The sequence below is a fragment of the Salvelinus alpinus genome, chromosome 28 (assembly GCF_045679555.1).
Source record: "Salvelinus alpinus chromosome 28, SLU_Salpinus.1, whole genome shotgun sequence".
In the NCBI taxonomy this organism is placed as follows: domain Eukaryota; kingdom Metazoa; phylum Chordata; class Actinopteri; order Salmoniformes; family Salmonidae; genus Salvelinus; species Salvelinus alpinus.
This window is the reverse complement of record NC_092113.1, coordinates 12,865,823-12,882,278: the sequence shown is the minus strand read 5'-3', so window position 1 is coordinate 12,882,278 and position 16,456 is coordinate 12,865,823. Positions and strand designations below refer to the sequence as shown.

Genomic DNA, 16,456 nt, shown 5'->3' with positions numbered 1-16,456 from the left:
TGCCTCAATGAAATGTGGAAAATGCTCATCGTTCTATCCGATTGGAGGGATATCTGGCTGAGGCAACAAGACTGTGATGCTGTTGAGGGTCATTGGTTACTTACAGTGTCATCTTCTCTTCATCATATGCTTATTACGTAATAGCCTACCTGTAGGCTAACAATTAAAATACACACGCAAAAGTTCTCCATTGGTTACAATATCATGCTTTTCACTCATTATAGGTGTATTTATTATGTAATAGCCTTCCTAAAGGCAAATATATCATCAAAATGTGTATGCAAAAGCTCTCCATCACCTAATTTATTGAAATCATATTTTATTAAGAATTTTCTGTTACTAACCAGAACAGTGTAGGCTACATTCCCCTTAGCATGAACTCTATAAAGAGATTGAACTGGTTTTACTGCGGAAAAGGGACATGAAGGCAATGGTGTACTGTAGGCTGGCTATTTTGTACATTATTCATGACCAATAATTCTTGCTACAGGCCTATCAGAACAGGCTACTCTTTTTTCGTTTACATCATTAGTAACATTAATAATGAGCATTTTTATGCTGCTGGGGCAAGCATGACCAATCCAAGCCAAAGTCTGTGCAAGATGCCTCAACAGACCATTGTCAATCTAGGACAAGTTAATAGCAGTAAAATCCAAACACTTCAGACATGCAAGGTTTCCATAGTCCTCCTCTTTCATGTGATCTACTATAAAAACATATCACATACATTTTTTTTTTACAACAACGACAAAAAGGAAAACTAAACAAAGAAAAAAAGCATTATGTCAAAGATGATCTTGAATTAGTGAATTGGCGAGTATTTTATTAATTCATTCATTAATTTATTCCTTTGATCATCCGTTCATTCATTCTACCACCAATGTCATGACCCTTATGACCATGTGAGATCCAACGGTAGGCGAAATTATATGCTATATATATATATATACATAACAGAGCCTATAGCCGTTTTTTGTTATGGGTCATAAATAACACATCGAGCAGACGTGTTAATTAGATGTGAGATTTCGTGGTATTGTTAACATCAGATGATTTTCACACACTAATGATCTTTAAACACCCCTCGCCTTGGTATCTAATAATAACATGCAAGAGTGCAATAAAGGCAATTTAAAATCATTATAGCATTATTTGATATAATTTCTAATGTATTTTTTTGTTGGTTCAACAGATTAAAGCTAGCCCTACATTAAAATAGACTACTTTTATATGTCGACCTGCAGCATCTTTGAACGCTTTGACAGCTGCCTTGGCATATAATATCAAAGTGCATAATGACCACATTATGCACTTTGACCACATGATAACAAATTATGTCAAATGATGCGACATACTCAGTAAAACGCTTCCATTTTTTTTTTATATTGACGATGGATGCAGACTGGGCTACTTACATCTTGAAAGATAGAGATTCCTTGATTTTGGTTCTTCTGCTGGAGCTGCTGCTGTTTCCTGTGGTGGTCATGTTTAGCAGACTGAAGACATATGGTGATCATTTCTGTGCATGCCAGCATCTTGAAAATATTTTGGATGATATGTATTAACTCTGAATGAATGACAGTCCTTGGTCCTGGTTATGATGACCGTGGTCTATCCTCTGATGCTGCTCATATGACGATAGACTACCGCCTCGCTTTCTGTTCGAGGAGGCTGCTCTCCAGTTTGCACATCAATTTGATTTGGCAACATAAGAAACTCCGGCCCCGCCTTTCCACTGTCACGAGCGAATTGCTATTGATGAAAATATATGTGGAATGCACCATCTGCCGGCGAGCTCTTGTGTAGCTTACAGTTTTTAAGGCCATGCCACCCAACCTGTCTAATTAACGAGAGCTTTTGAATAAACTGCAATTGAAAAGGAGGACATATTAAGCAGGTTATGATGATCGTAGAGATACATTATATGACCGCATCTATATCATTATATAAAATTATTCTATTTAATTATATGATAATGATGTGTGTGAGTGATAGATAGAGAGAGAGAGCTGAAAAATAATGAGCACTTTATGTCGTTGGTATGACAAAATGTTCAACACAAATGTAACATTCGGATACCCCTATAGGCTGGTCTGAAGCTGTATATTATTCATACAGTATATTAAGGTTAAGGTTAAATATAAATTGCACAGAAGTGTTTGTTTTTGTATGCCTATATTTAACAGTAATTACACATTTATTAATTACATCACAAACCGCAGCAATTAGACAAAAAGCATTTGGGCTAGCCTATCCTCAAATGCATCATGTCTTTTTACAACTTGGTTGCTCCCAGTCCCCAGCCTGGTCCCCTACGTGACAACGTATGGGTGTGAACAAGAATAATTTTCGAAGAATATTGCATAATGCTGACAACGTCACTGCCCTAACTTTTGACGACAGATGCATCTCGGTCTATTACTGTTTTGAAGTTCGTCCTCAGTGCAGGTCAACAGGTAAGATGTTCAGAATTATTCTATTTGTTTGGCCCTATGCAATTTAGCTAGCATAATATTATTGCGTATGATACTTCAAATTAGGCAAATGTACACTTATAGGCTAAAGGAACCCACAAGTAGGCATGCTGTGTGTCTATATGGTCGTTGACAGCTAGCCTACATGTCAAGTTCAGGAATGTTAAGATAAGAGTTTTGACTGTTACCTAAATAATATATAACAGACAAATACATTTTATGTCGTGCTTCTCATTGTATCATCTCTAAGTGCTAAAAAACAACACCAACAAAGATATAAAGAAAGCTATAAAAAATACACAAAGAAGATAACCCTAAAACCATAGATGGACTACAGGAATGCACATAGCGTGTCACTTGAATGTGAATAAATGTAAACTGTGTTTGGTCGTTACTCCTCAAGCATTAGGGTCAATGGTTTAGTTCCCTGGGACGTTTGACCGAATAACGGCCTCATAATGCTCAGCTGCTGTGGCTCTAGATAGACTAACTTGGAGGTCAGATAACCTCATACCACAATAATAAACTACAGATCCTGAGAATTGTCTTCTTATCCCCTAACCGCAGACCAGCTGAGTAGCCATAGGGTGTCCTATATTCTTTACATGAAATGCTCGTTCAAGCTAAGGATTAGTTAGTTCCAAACAAAACAACCATTAAAACAATGAGTGTGGAAACCATTATTATTATTATTATTAGTATTATTATAATCCGAAATGGCTGGCTTTCAACTTTTTATTAATTAGGATTTATAAACTAGTTTGGTCACGGTGACAGAAATAGTATAGGCCAAATATGTCTGTGTTTTGTCATCAAAAACTAAAAGACATCCACGTCGTCTCATGAGATTCGATTTTTAAATACACTGACGCTCACTAATAATCGTCCACAGTCCCTGCGCAATGACGTCTTTTTGTCGGAATCTTGCCTCAGCACCTTGCAGAGCATGAAAAGCGCGCCTGCACAGACAAGATAAGCCGCGCCCGCAGGCGCACCTATACCATCAACTCTCTTTATTTTCTTCAAACGTAAATAATGGGCCACACTGTTCACACATTTCTGGAACAATTTCAAATCACGAAAACCTTATATTGCTGAAAGTTCGATTCAACGTGTGTTCCCCGCTCTCTTGAACGTAGTAGGCATAGTCCTATATTTCGTTTTAATTTCCCCTTTAAAATGCAAGGTTATGAAAGATTCTGGAAGATGGTGGCAATAGCATTACATAGGCTACTTCAGGACTATTGTACATTAGCCTACAGTGACCTTCAACTTGCCTAAGCCTGTTTAAAAGTACTGTAGGCTTAAACTAGTGTAAATAGCATTTAGCATAGATACTACATCTATAACAAAGTGTCAGAATTTTATGTTTTAAAGGTCTTATGTCCTATGTCTCATGTGTTGATCCAGAGTCAAAACTGCTCCAAGAGCCATGGCCGCTTTCCTTCACCACTGCCCCTTCCTGAAGTCGGCCCCCAAGCCTTTTTTGCTGAAAACTGGGGCTGCCCTCCTCTCTATGGCCGACCGATGCCCCATGATCGCCCGCCAGATCACTGTTTGTGCCTCAATCCCCAAGGAGAGGAAGACAACCATCCATTCTACCCAGTCAGCAGGCATCCTGCCCCTGAGTGTGGACTCAAAGCGTCATTTTGCCCAATCAGCAACCCAGGTGGCTGTCTCCATGTCCAAGGGATGTCCCTTTGTCTCCAATCAGATTGGCATGGTAAGAGCGAGCCCTGAGGTTCAGGAGGACGTCCCGACGGAGTCTAGCCCAGGTAAAGACAACACAATAGTAGTTGATTTGTTTATTTGGATCCCCATTGGCTTTTGCAGAAGCTGCAGCTACTCTTCATGGGGTCCACAAAAAACACAAAACATGACAAATTACAAAACAGAAGGGCAGACACACAATTAAAATACAATGATATACAAACAATACAAGTAAAAAAGACTACAAACAATACAACAACAAAATAAAATAGTGTGTTAGAGTGTGTCTGTGTGTGCGTGTGTGTCCCCTCACAGTCCCTGCCGTTCCATGATATGTTTTTTAAAGAAGTTAATTTAAAGCAGTTAACTCAGATTAATACTTCAAGAGTTCCGTTGAAAGTAAAAGGTTGTGTCTCAAAAAAGTATATTTCCATAGTCAAGGCCTGTCTTACCTCTTGTCTCACCTCATCTAACCTGGTCTAAACCTGTCTCACCTCACCTAACCTGGTCTAAACCTGTCTCACCTAACCTGGTCTAAACCTGTCTCACCTCACCTAACCTGGTCTAAACCTGTCTCACCTCATCTAACCTGGTCTAAACCTGTCTCACCTCATCTAACCTGGTCTAAACCTGTCTAAACCTGTCTCACCTCACCTAACCTGGTCTAAACCTGTCTCACCTCACCTAACCTGTTCTAAACCTGTCTCACCTAACCTGTCTAAACCTGTCTCACCTCACCTAACCTGGTCTAAACCTGTCTCACCTCATCTAACCTGGTCTAAACCTGTCTAACCTCACCCAACCTGGTCTAAACCTGTCTCACCGCATCTAACCTGGTCTAAACCTGTCTCACCTCATCTCACCTGTTCTAAACCTGTCTCACCTCATATAACCTGGTCTAAACCTGGTCTAAATCTGTCTCACCTCATCTAACTTGGTCTAAACCTGTCTCACTTCATCTGTAGGCCGTCATTGTAAATAAGAATGTGTTCTTAACTGACTTGCCTAGATAAATAAAGGTTAAATAAAAACATACAAATCTCTCATCAACCCTCAAACAGGAAAGACTGGCATGCATGTTGTTGATGTTAGTTCTGTGTGTGCAGTTAAGGGCAAGGCGTGCTGCTCGGTTTTGAGCCAGCTGCAGCTTTGCTAGATATTTATTTGCTGCACTTGACTCTATTACCGGGCTGTAATCAAGATGGGACAAGACCAGACCCTGAACAACTAGTACAGTAGATTTTTGTGTAAAACAAAATCTGGTATTTTTATAACAGACATACCCTTCCCCATCTTCACAATAACTTTGTCCATATGACTTGACCATGATAATTGACCATCTAATGTTATACCTAGGAGTTTAGCTTCCAAAACTTGCTCAGTGGACACACAAACACCAGCGCAAACACAGCAAACACAGCAGACACACTTTGGTAGACACAAACAACAAGTCAAGTTCTAAACACAGTGAAGAAATTTACACTTGCCCCAAAATCCTATTAAAACCAGCATCACTGAAGACAAAGAAACAAACTGGGGTAAAAATGGACGAGCTTAGCATAAATGAGAAATACTTTACAATATAGTACAGACTGTTATACCCCTGCTCTCTGTCACAGGTATGAAAAGTTCTCTTTTGAAGGAACTCGAGGACTCCATCATGCTGAAGGTTCAAACCCCCAGAGTGTCCCACCTCCTGAAGGACAATATAGGTGAGTCAGTTCATAAGACCAGTGTGACTCGTTTGCATTGACTCAATCAGAGGAGAAGTTGCACTGTAGTTCTACAAGAAATTATATTGACATAATACAGTACATAACTCGGAACTGTTTTCAGTCACACTTTATATTAAGCGGTAATTTGATACCAGTTTAATGATTATTGCATTGGCAGGTACTGTGTAAATACATTTCCACAAGCTGTATTACATACAACTTATCTGTTTGCACAGCTTTTAAAGGGAACGGATTACCAAGTATAGGCCTACTTACAATCGCGTATTCTCATGCAATAATTATGCACAGCGAAATGAGATTTAAACACACGCAATTTGAGTTGATTTTTAAATGGGCTCCCGAGTGGCGCAGCAGTCTAAGGCACTGCATCTCAGTGCAAGAGGTGTCACTACAGTCCCTGGTTCAAATCCAGGCTGTATCACATCTGGCTGTGATTGGGAGTCCCATAGGGTGGTGCACAATTGGCCCGGGGTAGGCCGTCAATGTAAATAAGAATTTGCCACATTCAGGCATCACTACCGGTATGTAAAGTGGGACCCAATTTTCTATTCATTCTTCATCATAATTAACAAGTTATTGGATCTAGAATCACATGTAACTTGAGAAACTATATGAATGTCTTTTGAATAATTTTAAGTCCTTCACAAAATAATTTGCTGACACTATTATACTTTTAACCCCTACAGTGGGCCCCAGTTTCGACTACGATGGTTTCTTCGACAGGAAGATCTCTGAGAAGAAGAACGACCACACCTACCGAATCTTTAAGACAGTGAATCGGCGCGCTGACGTCTTTCCCTTTGCCGAAGACTACTCCATGGCCGGGCGGGAAGGCTCCCAGGTGTCTGTCTGGTGCAGTAACGACTACCTGGGCATGGGCAGCCACCCCCGGGTCCTCAACGGAATTCAGTAAGCCAGACATCAAGATTCTTTCTCAATTCATCTTTCCTTGATCCCTCACATCCTCTCTCCTCAAAACGCATTGGAGAAGGGGAGTGAGTTTGGACCTTCTCTTCCAACATGGTTAAGAAGGAGGCGAGGAGATAGGATGCAAGGAATCACAGAAAGACAAATAGAGATTGAGCCCGTGATGTAGTGCAAAAAGACCAGAGACTAATTCAACCGACTCAATTCCTTAGATATTCAATTAGGTATTCTGCGTACATGTGTGGCTCATCATACTGCAGTACATTATATTCTTACGCTACCCCCAGAAGAAAAGCTTAGTCTAGAAACAAACCAGTTCAAATCAAATCAAATCAAGTTTATTTTATATAGCCCTTCGTACATCAGCTGATATCTCAAAGTGCTGTACAGAAACCCAGCCTAAAACCCCAAACAGCAAGCAATGCAGGTGTAGAAGCACGGTGGCTAGGAAAAACTCCCTAGAAAGGCCAAAACCTAGGAAGAAACCTAGAGAGGAACCAGGCTATGAGGGGTGGCCAGTCCTCTTCTGGCTGTGCCGGGTGGAGATTATAACAGAACTATGCCAAGATGTTCAAAATATTCATAAGTGACAAGCATGGTCAAATAATAATCATGAATAATTTTCAGTTGGCTTCAATGTTCAAACTGTTTGTTCAATGTTCAAACTGTATTAGAATGTTCAAGAAAGTTAAAGTACTGTATTATAAAGTTCAAAGCAGTTGACCGTAGCAAGGGCTAAACTAAATATTGAACAAACTCGCTGTATTAATGACAAAATGTTTTGCATTAGACAAAAACATTACGAGTATGGTAATAAACCAAGCTCCTTGCCTATCAATTGAAAAAGAAAAAATCCGAACGCAAGATTAACGCTATTAGTTTACAGAATAACTCAGTCACCTATGACCCAATTTCTGCAATCCAACTATTCACCTCATGAATTACAATCATATTTAGACAGCAGTTCTCTCCCAAAACTATCCTAACCAGAGCTTCTGTTTCTCAATTATCCTTTTACCCTTGAGGAAGTGTTTGCAGCAATTAAATCTATTCCTAATAATAAATTCCCAGGCCCAGATGGCTTCCCAGGTGAATTTTACAAGCAGTTCTGGCCAGAACTATGTCCTATATTTACATGATAGATTACTTTTGTGTTAAGGGAATTTTGCCATATTCTATGAATATACCAGTGGCTTCTATCAGTGTCTTGCTTAAAAGTGGGAAGGGCTCATTAGAACGCTCTTCTGTCAGACCGATAAGTTTGTTGAATTTTGATTCCGAGGTGATAACTAAATTGATAGCCAGACGACTAGAGGCTCTATTATCCTCGCTTACCCCGATCAAATGGGATTTATAAAAAACTGGTATTCATCGGACAATGTTAGACGACTGTTTGATGTTATCAACCATTTAAATGAGCATAAGACTCCTTCTATATTGTTGTCATTAGATGCTGAGAAGGCGTTCAACAGAGTTGAATGTAATTTCCTATTCTTTGTTTTGCAAAAATGTCATATGGGTGCTAATTTCATCAAATGGGTCAAAGCGATTTATACCATTTCCAGAGCTATGGTCTCCACCAATGGTTTAAGGTCACAAGAATTTCCCCTGAGTAGAGGGACCCGGTGAGGCTGTCCTCTGTCTCCCCTTCTCTTCGCCATGGCCGTAGAACCGCTGGCAGAGTCCATACGTTCTAATGAGAGTACCATCGGTCCCCTTATTGCAGATCAGGAACATAAGGTATCTTTATATGCAGATTATGTTGTATCCTATGTTGTCAATCCAGTGAACTCCATTCCACATATCGTTGATACTAATGCCTAATTTGGTAAATTCTCTGGATACAAGGCTAATCTTATCAAATCTAATGCCTGTTTGCTAAATAGCCAGCTAACAGATAAGTTGAGTTTGGTCTGTCCCTTTTCTTGGAAACAAAATGGATTCAACTATTTGGGAATAAATGTTACCCCAGTTCTAAAGAATTATCTAAATGAAAGATGACCTGATTTGTTGGTCCAGTCTCCCAGTAACTATGATTGGAAGGATAAACATAATCAAGCTGAATTGTCTTTCCAGATGTAATTATTTATTTCAAATGTTGACCTGTTATTTACCTTTTTCTTTTTTTTTTGTATTATTTAAAAAATAATTGTATCAAGGTTTTTATTATTGGTCAACCCAAACTCGCAATTTGATGTCTTGGACTTTGGACAGACACTATGGGTTCAGATTGAAGCTCAATTTAGCCACCTTTTACCTCTAAAGAATCTTATGTTTGTGAATCAGGTCCAGCATATTTGTGATAACAAGAAGACCTATACTATGTACAACACATGAATGGCATGGGCAGACTGTACAAAGTACTTAGGTATTTCAAACACGTATTCTATACTTGCGTCTATCTCTTGTAATCCTGACCTGCCCAATGTGATATCAAAGGTCGACCTCTATAGGTGGTGCTTGCTGGGTCTTATGAGTTTCGCTGACCTGTTCCATAGTGGCTAGAATACAATGAAGTAATTTATCGAAATCTGTAAGGAATACAACATCCCATGTACGGATTATTTTAGATGTCTTCAAATCCAAAATATTTTCCTTATGATTATCAAAGAAGGAGAGCTGAGATCTCAGTTGTAAGAAGTTGAAGAATTAATAACCACATCTATATTTATCAAAGGAATAATTGCTAAGATGTACTGTACATTGTCAAGACAATGGGAATCCGCCTTTATATCTCCTCAAAGGATTTGGGAAAACTATTTAGGTATGGAATTTGATGAGGAGGTATTGCTTGAGATCTGTAATAAGATACACTATCCATTTACTAGTTTGAATATTAAGGAAACAAACAAAAAATTATTTTTCATGTTTTATTTTACTCCTATTAAATTAAATCATGTTAAATCATATTAAATCACACCTCAGACCGGAAAAGGAACCTTTTTGCACCGAAAGTATTTTGGCAACGCAATAAGCTATGGATTTCTGGTGCTCTATTCATACAGCCACTCAGATTATTTTAGATATTGGTCAAATCTCCAAGCCTTTACCTCCTTAATCACATGCCAAATATTAAGCTTGACTCAGACAAGACAAGGTTGCTGATGACTATTTCATACTTTGCAAAGAAATGTATTCTGGTGTGTGGGTAAAATGAAAACTCACCCACTTTTCAATTGTCGTTAAAACAAGTTGCAGATTCTTTACAGTTAGAAAAAATGACAACGGACTTACAGAATCGTGGTCCCACACTCCTAAAAGTATGGTTTCCTTTACTGTCCTTTATTGGAAAAAGCTTTTAAAAGGTGTTCGGGCATCCTGAGACCGAGCAAGTATCCTTGTTTCATATAAAGAAAGTGGAGGGGGGGGGGGGGGCGATAAAAATAATAATTGTACTAGTTTATCTAAAACAATTCTGAAACATAAATGTAATTATGAAATTGTATCTGCTGCTATTTGTCACCAAGTTATAATGCTAACTACACATGAACTGCATTTTCCGATGATAATTGTACCAGCTGCTATTTGGTATTTGTTATATTTATACAATTAAAACCAATTTGTCTTTATAACTGTTATGGGGAAGAAAGAAAAAATATTCAAAACATACCTTCTTTGATGTGTTGGAGCTGAGGTTAGTGTAAGATGTGATGTTTGACTGTGATTCTTCTTGTATTATCTCAGGGATGCCCTGAAGAGGCATGGCGCAGGTGCCGGAGGTACCAGGAACATCTCTGGCACCAGTAACTTCCATGTGCTGCTGGAGAAAGAACTGTCCCAGCTCCACCAGAAAGACGGAGCTTTGGTCTTCTCATCCTGCTTCGTGGCCAACGACTCCACCCTCTTCACCCTGGCCAAAATGCTGCCAGGTTAGCCTAAACCCAGGGCCCTCCCTGGTCACCAAGCTGAAAGTCAAACATTGACAGAGGATGAGAGGTAGCATGATCCAGGATCTGTTTGTGCTATCTTGCTGACTTGTGACAATGACCATAGGAGTTGACAAGATAGCAAAACAGATCTGGGACCAGGCTAGATGAGAGATAGCAATGAGAATAATAGTCAATACTTATAGCATTTCATTCTAATCAGAACTTCAGCATTGCTTTCAAGGGCAATGTGGTCACATTAGTGGCACCAATCTATATTCCAAAATACGTTCTTTGTACTATAATGCACACACTATCATTTCTGGTAGACATAGCATAGAGTTAGAAGCTCATTCTGCCTTGTGGGCTCTCTGCTTTGAAATACAGGCTGTGAGATCTACTCTGACATGGGGAACCACGCTTCAATGATCCAGGGCATAAGGAACAGCGGCGCCAAGCGCTTCATCTTCCGCCATAATGACAGCCAACACCTGGAGGAGCTGCTGAGTGGCTCCGACCCCAAGACACCCAAAATCGTGGCCTTTGAGACCGTGCACTCCATGGATGGTAAGTGTCACGAAATGGGCTACACAGTCATGTTGCATGTTAGTTCATCTTTGGTTGTCTTTCATAATATATATTTTGCTAGGGGGTTGTGGTGGTTTAACATGAGATAAGCATGCAGTATTATTTATTTGTTGCTAATTCTTTATGTTACGTCCTCTCATATTAATATATTAAGTTCTAAAAACATAATATCCCAGTCAGTGTTGATTTTGAGTGCTACATATTTCATAATTCTGTATTGCTTAGTCCCTCAGTAATAATATCCACAGTCTCTCAGTTATTTACAGTAAAAGGTGGTACATCCTATTTCATCTCACTCGCTCTCAGGTGCTATATGTCCCCTGGAGGAGCTATGTGATGTGGCCCATCGTTATGGGGCCTTGACGTTTGTTGATGAGGTCCATGCTGTGGGCCTGTATGGAGCCCATGGGGCCGGTGTGGGAGAGAGAGACAACATCATGCACAAGATTGACATTGTCTCTGGAACCTTGGGTAAGAAATAAACAGGTTTGATAAGAGTGTCTTTGTTTTATGGATTTGTTGTTGTTTTTATAAGTGTATTTTGTACCATGTTGTATTGCATTTTATTCTGTACTATTGGTGCTTCCTCTTGCCCATGGCTCACCTGGTTAAATAAAATATAAATAATTAAAATGAACAGATGTGTCTGTAACAAGGACAGTTCTTGACTAGGCCAACGAGGGACACCAGTTGATTCCCACTTATTTCATTTGTTTTATTTCAAGGATCTAAAAAATCCTGGATTTGCTACCACAAACTGAAGTAGTAATATGTGTTTATGAATTAATTTAATTATACACACTTGCAGTGATGCAAGTTCCATCATGGCTGTAACCATTTAGTCTCTGTCTGTCTTAGCTTGTCTCAGAGCTAGGGAAATGCCCCTCACAGCAGAGATGAATTTGATTGAGCCAAGTGAGTCTCCCCAGGAAGAGGTCCCATTTAACCAATTAATGCCGGTCATTTATTAAATAAATGTTTAATTAAACCTTTATTTAACTAGGCAATTCAGTTAAGAACAAATTCTTATTTACAATGACAGCCTACCGGGGAACAGTGGGTTACTGCCTTGTTCAGGGGCAGAACAACAGATTTTTACCTTGTCAGCTCAAAGATTTGATCCAGCAACCTTTCAGTTACTGGCCCAACGCTCTAACCACTAGGCTACCTGCTGTCATCAGGCACAAACTGACATTTATATCGCTGACATCGCAGTAACAACTTTCATCATGCTCTGGTGTTGGCTAACGGAGGGAACGGCAGAGGCTGCAGGCCAGGGGATATACATATCAGCTGTGGAAGTGCTCCCACACACCCAGTCTGGTCATACTGATAAGTCTCTCTAGGAGCAGTTTCCGTGAAAAGTTGCATCTTATGCACAGATCTAAGGTCAGCTTACCTTCTTTCAATCCTAACCTTCACCATTTGAAGTTAGAACTCAATATTACTTCAGATCAGCGCTTATAAAGGCAACCTTAGATGACAAGGTGGTATTAAGTAAATCTAGTCTTAGGCCTACTTATTTCAGAGTATGTGGTTGTCAATCTAGCTAGGTCACATTGGGGTCACATTCAAACTTGATCAACACTATTTGAACTAGGAATACTCCATCACTTCCAAAATCCAATAAGCATAATGGTTCATTGTGATTTGAGGTGTGTTTGTTATAATATATCTATAAGTTATAGATATTGTATGTGCCTTTTATTGTATATACAGTACCAGTGAAAAGTGTGGACACACCTACTCATTCCAGGGTTTTTCTTTATTTTGACTATTTTCTCCAGTGTAGAATAATGAACTTTCATCAAGGCACACCTGTTCATTGAAATGCATTCCAGGTGACTACCTCATGAAGCTGGTTGAGAGAATGCCAAGAGTGTGCAAAGCTGTCATCAAGGTGGCTACTTTGAAGAATCTTAAATATAAAATATATTTTGATTTGTTTAACACTTTTGGGTTACTACATGATTCCATATGTGTTATTTCATAGTTTTTATGTCTTCACTATTATTCTACAATGTAGAAAATAGTAAAAATAAAGAAAAACACTTGAATGAGTAGGTGTGTCCAAACTTATGACTGGCACTGTATACAAATCATTCCATTTGATATTTATTTCTTCTTCTTCTGTTTCTTTTGTTTCTTCTTTTTCTGTTACTTCTTCTTCTTCTTCTTCTTCTTCTTCGCCATTGCTGCAGGTAAAGCCTTTGGCTGCGTGGGGGGCTACATTGCCAGTAGTGCTTCCCTGGTGGACACGGTGCGCTCCTTCGCTGCAGGTTTCATCTTCACTACTTCGCTGCCCCCCATGGTGCTGGCTGGGGCCCTGGAGTCTGTGAGAGTCTTGATGAGCTCTGAGGGCCAGGCGCTGCGCAGGGCCCACCAGAGGAATGTCAAACACATGAGACAGCTGCTCCTGGAGAAAGGACTGCCTGTGGTCAACTGCCCCAGCCACATCATCCCAATAAAGGTACTGTAAGAGATTTACACTGCTACTACATCATTTGTGTTGATAAGGAGACAGGACGAAGACGATTGGATATGTTGAGCAGAGAATTATGGGTACTGTAGTACATGTTCTATTGCTACTACAGCGTTAAGAGCAGTGGATACCCTAGCTATGTCACTCCAGTTATGAGAGTTACTGTGTCATTACTAGGGCCCTGCCTTTTTCTCAGCTTCTTGTTTCTCTGGTAGTTTTGTCCTCCTGCACCAAGACATAGATAGTTCCTTCTATTGACACCTGTTAAACTTTTTATTTTAAATCATCACATCTTGATAGTTGAATCGTCTCAAATAATGATCTAGTTGCCACAAATTAAGCTTCTAAGCATGTGGATTGTCTGTGCACCTCTCATTTAACTGGGTAATTTCCATGACTAAAGGGATATAACATTTCTAGAGATTAATTATCTGACTTAATTATCTGATGTGTTAATTATCTAATGAGTAGGAAGGTTGTGGAAGGGCCTGAAAAAGCCTGCAGTGACACCTTGAGTATAGTTGTAGATCGAAGATGTCATAGTAGGCCAGGTAGTGGAGAAAAAGGCCCTAGTCATTACTTCTGTGTGCAAGAGGTACTTTATCATACCAGCTTTGTTATTCCACAGGTATAAGACTTACTGGTATACCTACCCCAGAAACAACATGTAATCTATTATCAAAAGATTTGACCACTCAAACTACCTCTGTAGCCTGAGTGCCAGTCTGTTTACTGTATGCTCTCTTGCAAACCCTTATTGTATTCCATAAGGAGTTAGCAAGAGAGCAGAAACAGGCTGGCACTCAGGCGGATAATTCTGTACATGGCAATGATGCTAGGATGTACTTAGAACCTGTTTGAGCACAGCACACTAAGTTCATTATCGAGATGATAGACTGAATTTATGTGTGTGTGCATGCATTGTCATCTCTCAGGTTGGTAACGCGGAGCTCAACTCCAAGGTGTGTGACATCTTGCTGGAGCGACACAACATCTACGTCCAGGCCATCAATTACCCGACCGTAGCCCGAGGCGAGGAGCTGCTGCGTCTGGCTCCCTCCCCTCACCACAACCCTGCAATGATGGAGTACTTTGTGGGTGAGTGACCAAGCCACCTGCTGCTACTGCTCTGACAGGGTTTCCCGTAGAACTGGCCTGTGTTCAAGCATCTCAGAGTAGGAGTGTTGATCTAGGATCAGTTCCACCCTGTCTGTATAATCATATACATTATGACCTAAAAGGCAAAACTGATCCTAAATCAGCTCTGAGACTCTTTGTGAATACGTCCAGTGGTGTTCAACCCATTAATGGTCAATGGTCATATTCGACACATCAGGGGGTCCGGAGAAAGAAAACTTCAACTACCAATAGTATCCTTCCTCAGTGTATTCATAAAAATGTGATCCCTGAATAACATCTGAATAGACTTAAAATAAGATACTACAGCCAATACTACTAGCTGTGTTAGCCGTGACTCACGTTTCTTTGTGTTTGACCCGTTTCACTTTGATTGACAGAGCGGCTCGTGGAGGTGTGGCAAGAAACGGGGCTCCTTCTGAACGGCCCGGCGACTGTCTCCTGCACCTTCTGTGACCGCCCACTGCACTTTGACCTGATGAGTGAGTGGGAGAAATCCTACTTTGGCAACATGGAGCCTCAATACATCACTGTGTCCGCATAGTACAAAACTCCATTCATTATACATCATTATCATTGTTATCATCATTATTATCACATCATTATCATCACATTATTGCTCTTATTTCATACCAGGTTTCATTCAAAGACTACACATTTGAATCTTATCTCATTCAGTATTTATTTTCTGTGTTTATTGTTTCTAAAGTAACTTGCTATCCCCAAAATATTTAAGATTACATTCATAATTCTGTGAAATAAAATGTGTGGCCCTTTTACATAGTGACTTAAAACGTAAAACCTGCACATGGGCACTTTCTAAAATAACAATTTAATCTCAAGGTGATATTTTGGATTGTATAGATTTCTGTATCAATTGTCTTGTGCTTTGGTCACCCGTAATAGTGAAAGACCACAATAATGAGTTGTCTCACTGATATGTCATTGAAACTGAAAATATGAAATAGAATCACTATTCAACTTGAATGTAACAAATTTAATGTAAAAATAAAAATACTGCTGTAGAAGCGATTTGGTTTATTACACAGGAATTCAAAAATACTAAAAAATAAATTGAAATAAAACAAAAAGTGTGTGTAGTTGCATCTTTTGAAAATAGTTTACCATCATACTAGTTATGTAGTAAAAAAGCTAAATGTAATTGCACAGCAATAATTTATGTTACTTGTTTGTTCCTTTGGCATTCTTTCAAACAAGCACCACATGGCAATATATGGTACCAGGTATCAATATTGTGTTGAAGTATTGTTCTTTGTATGCACCAAGGGATACCCATTGTTTCCATGTAATTTTCTATTAAATACCAGGAACAATATAAGTAACAGAATAGTCAAATATTACACATATATTCCATTACTTTTCCATGTCTACAAATAGTAATGTCTACAAAATACTACCCAAGGGAAACACAAGTTATTCTATTAGGCCTATCTTTGAATAAGATACACTACATGATCATGGGCATTAATATGGAGTTGGGAAGGCTTTCCACTACATGTTGTAACATTGTTGTGG

The 16,456-nt window shown here is 39.4% G+C and overlaps 2 protein-coding genes across 2 annotated transcripts in view; one reads left to right on the top strand and one right to left on the bottom strand.

Annotated features, from left to right (window-relative positions):
• LOC139557212 (N-terminal EF-hand calcium-binding protein 1-like) overlaps positions 1-1,700 on the bottom strand; it is a 42,277-nt gene extending 40,577 nt beyond the window's left edge. Inside the window, exon 1 of the mRNA XM_071371717.1 lies at positions 1,416-1,700. Within this exon, the coding sequence (XP_071227818.1) occupies positions 1,416-1,535 (120 nt within the window). The 5' untranslated portion in view covers positions 1,536-1,700. The remainder of the gene's footprint in view (positions 1-1,415) is intronic.
• A 603-nt stretch (positions 1,701-2,303) lies between these two features.
• Positions 2,304-16,011, top strand: alas2 (aminolevulinate, delta-, synthase 2). Its single transcript, XM_071371716.1, has 10 exons — positions 2,304-2,456; positions 3,885-4,249; positions 5,804-5,896; positions 6,607-6,829; positions 10,532-10,716; positions 11,101-11,280; positions 11,608-11,772; positions 13,503-13,771; positions 14,719-14,881; positions 15,301-16,011. The coding sequence occupies exons 2-10, from the start codon at positions 3,907-3,909 to the stop codon at positions 15,462-15,464; spliced, it is 1,785 nt and encodes a 594-aa protein (XP_071227817.1). The 5' UTR covers positions 2,304-2,456; positions 3,885-3,906; the 3' UTR covers positions 15,465-16,011.
• Positions 16,012-16,456: the final 445 nt, after the last annotated feature.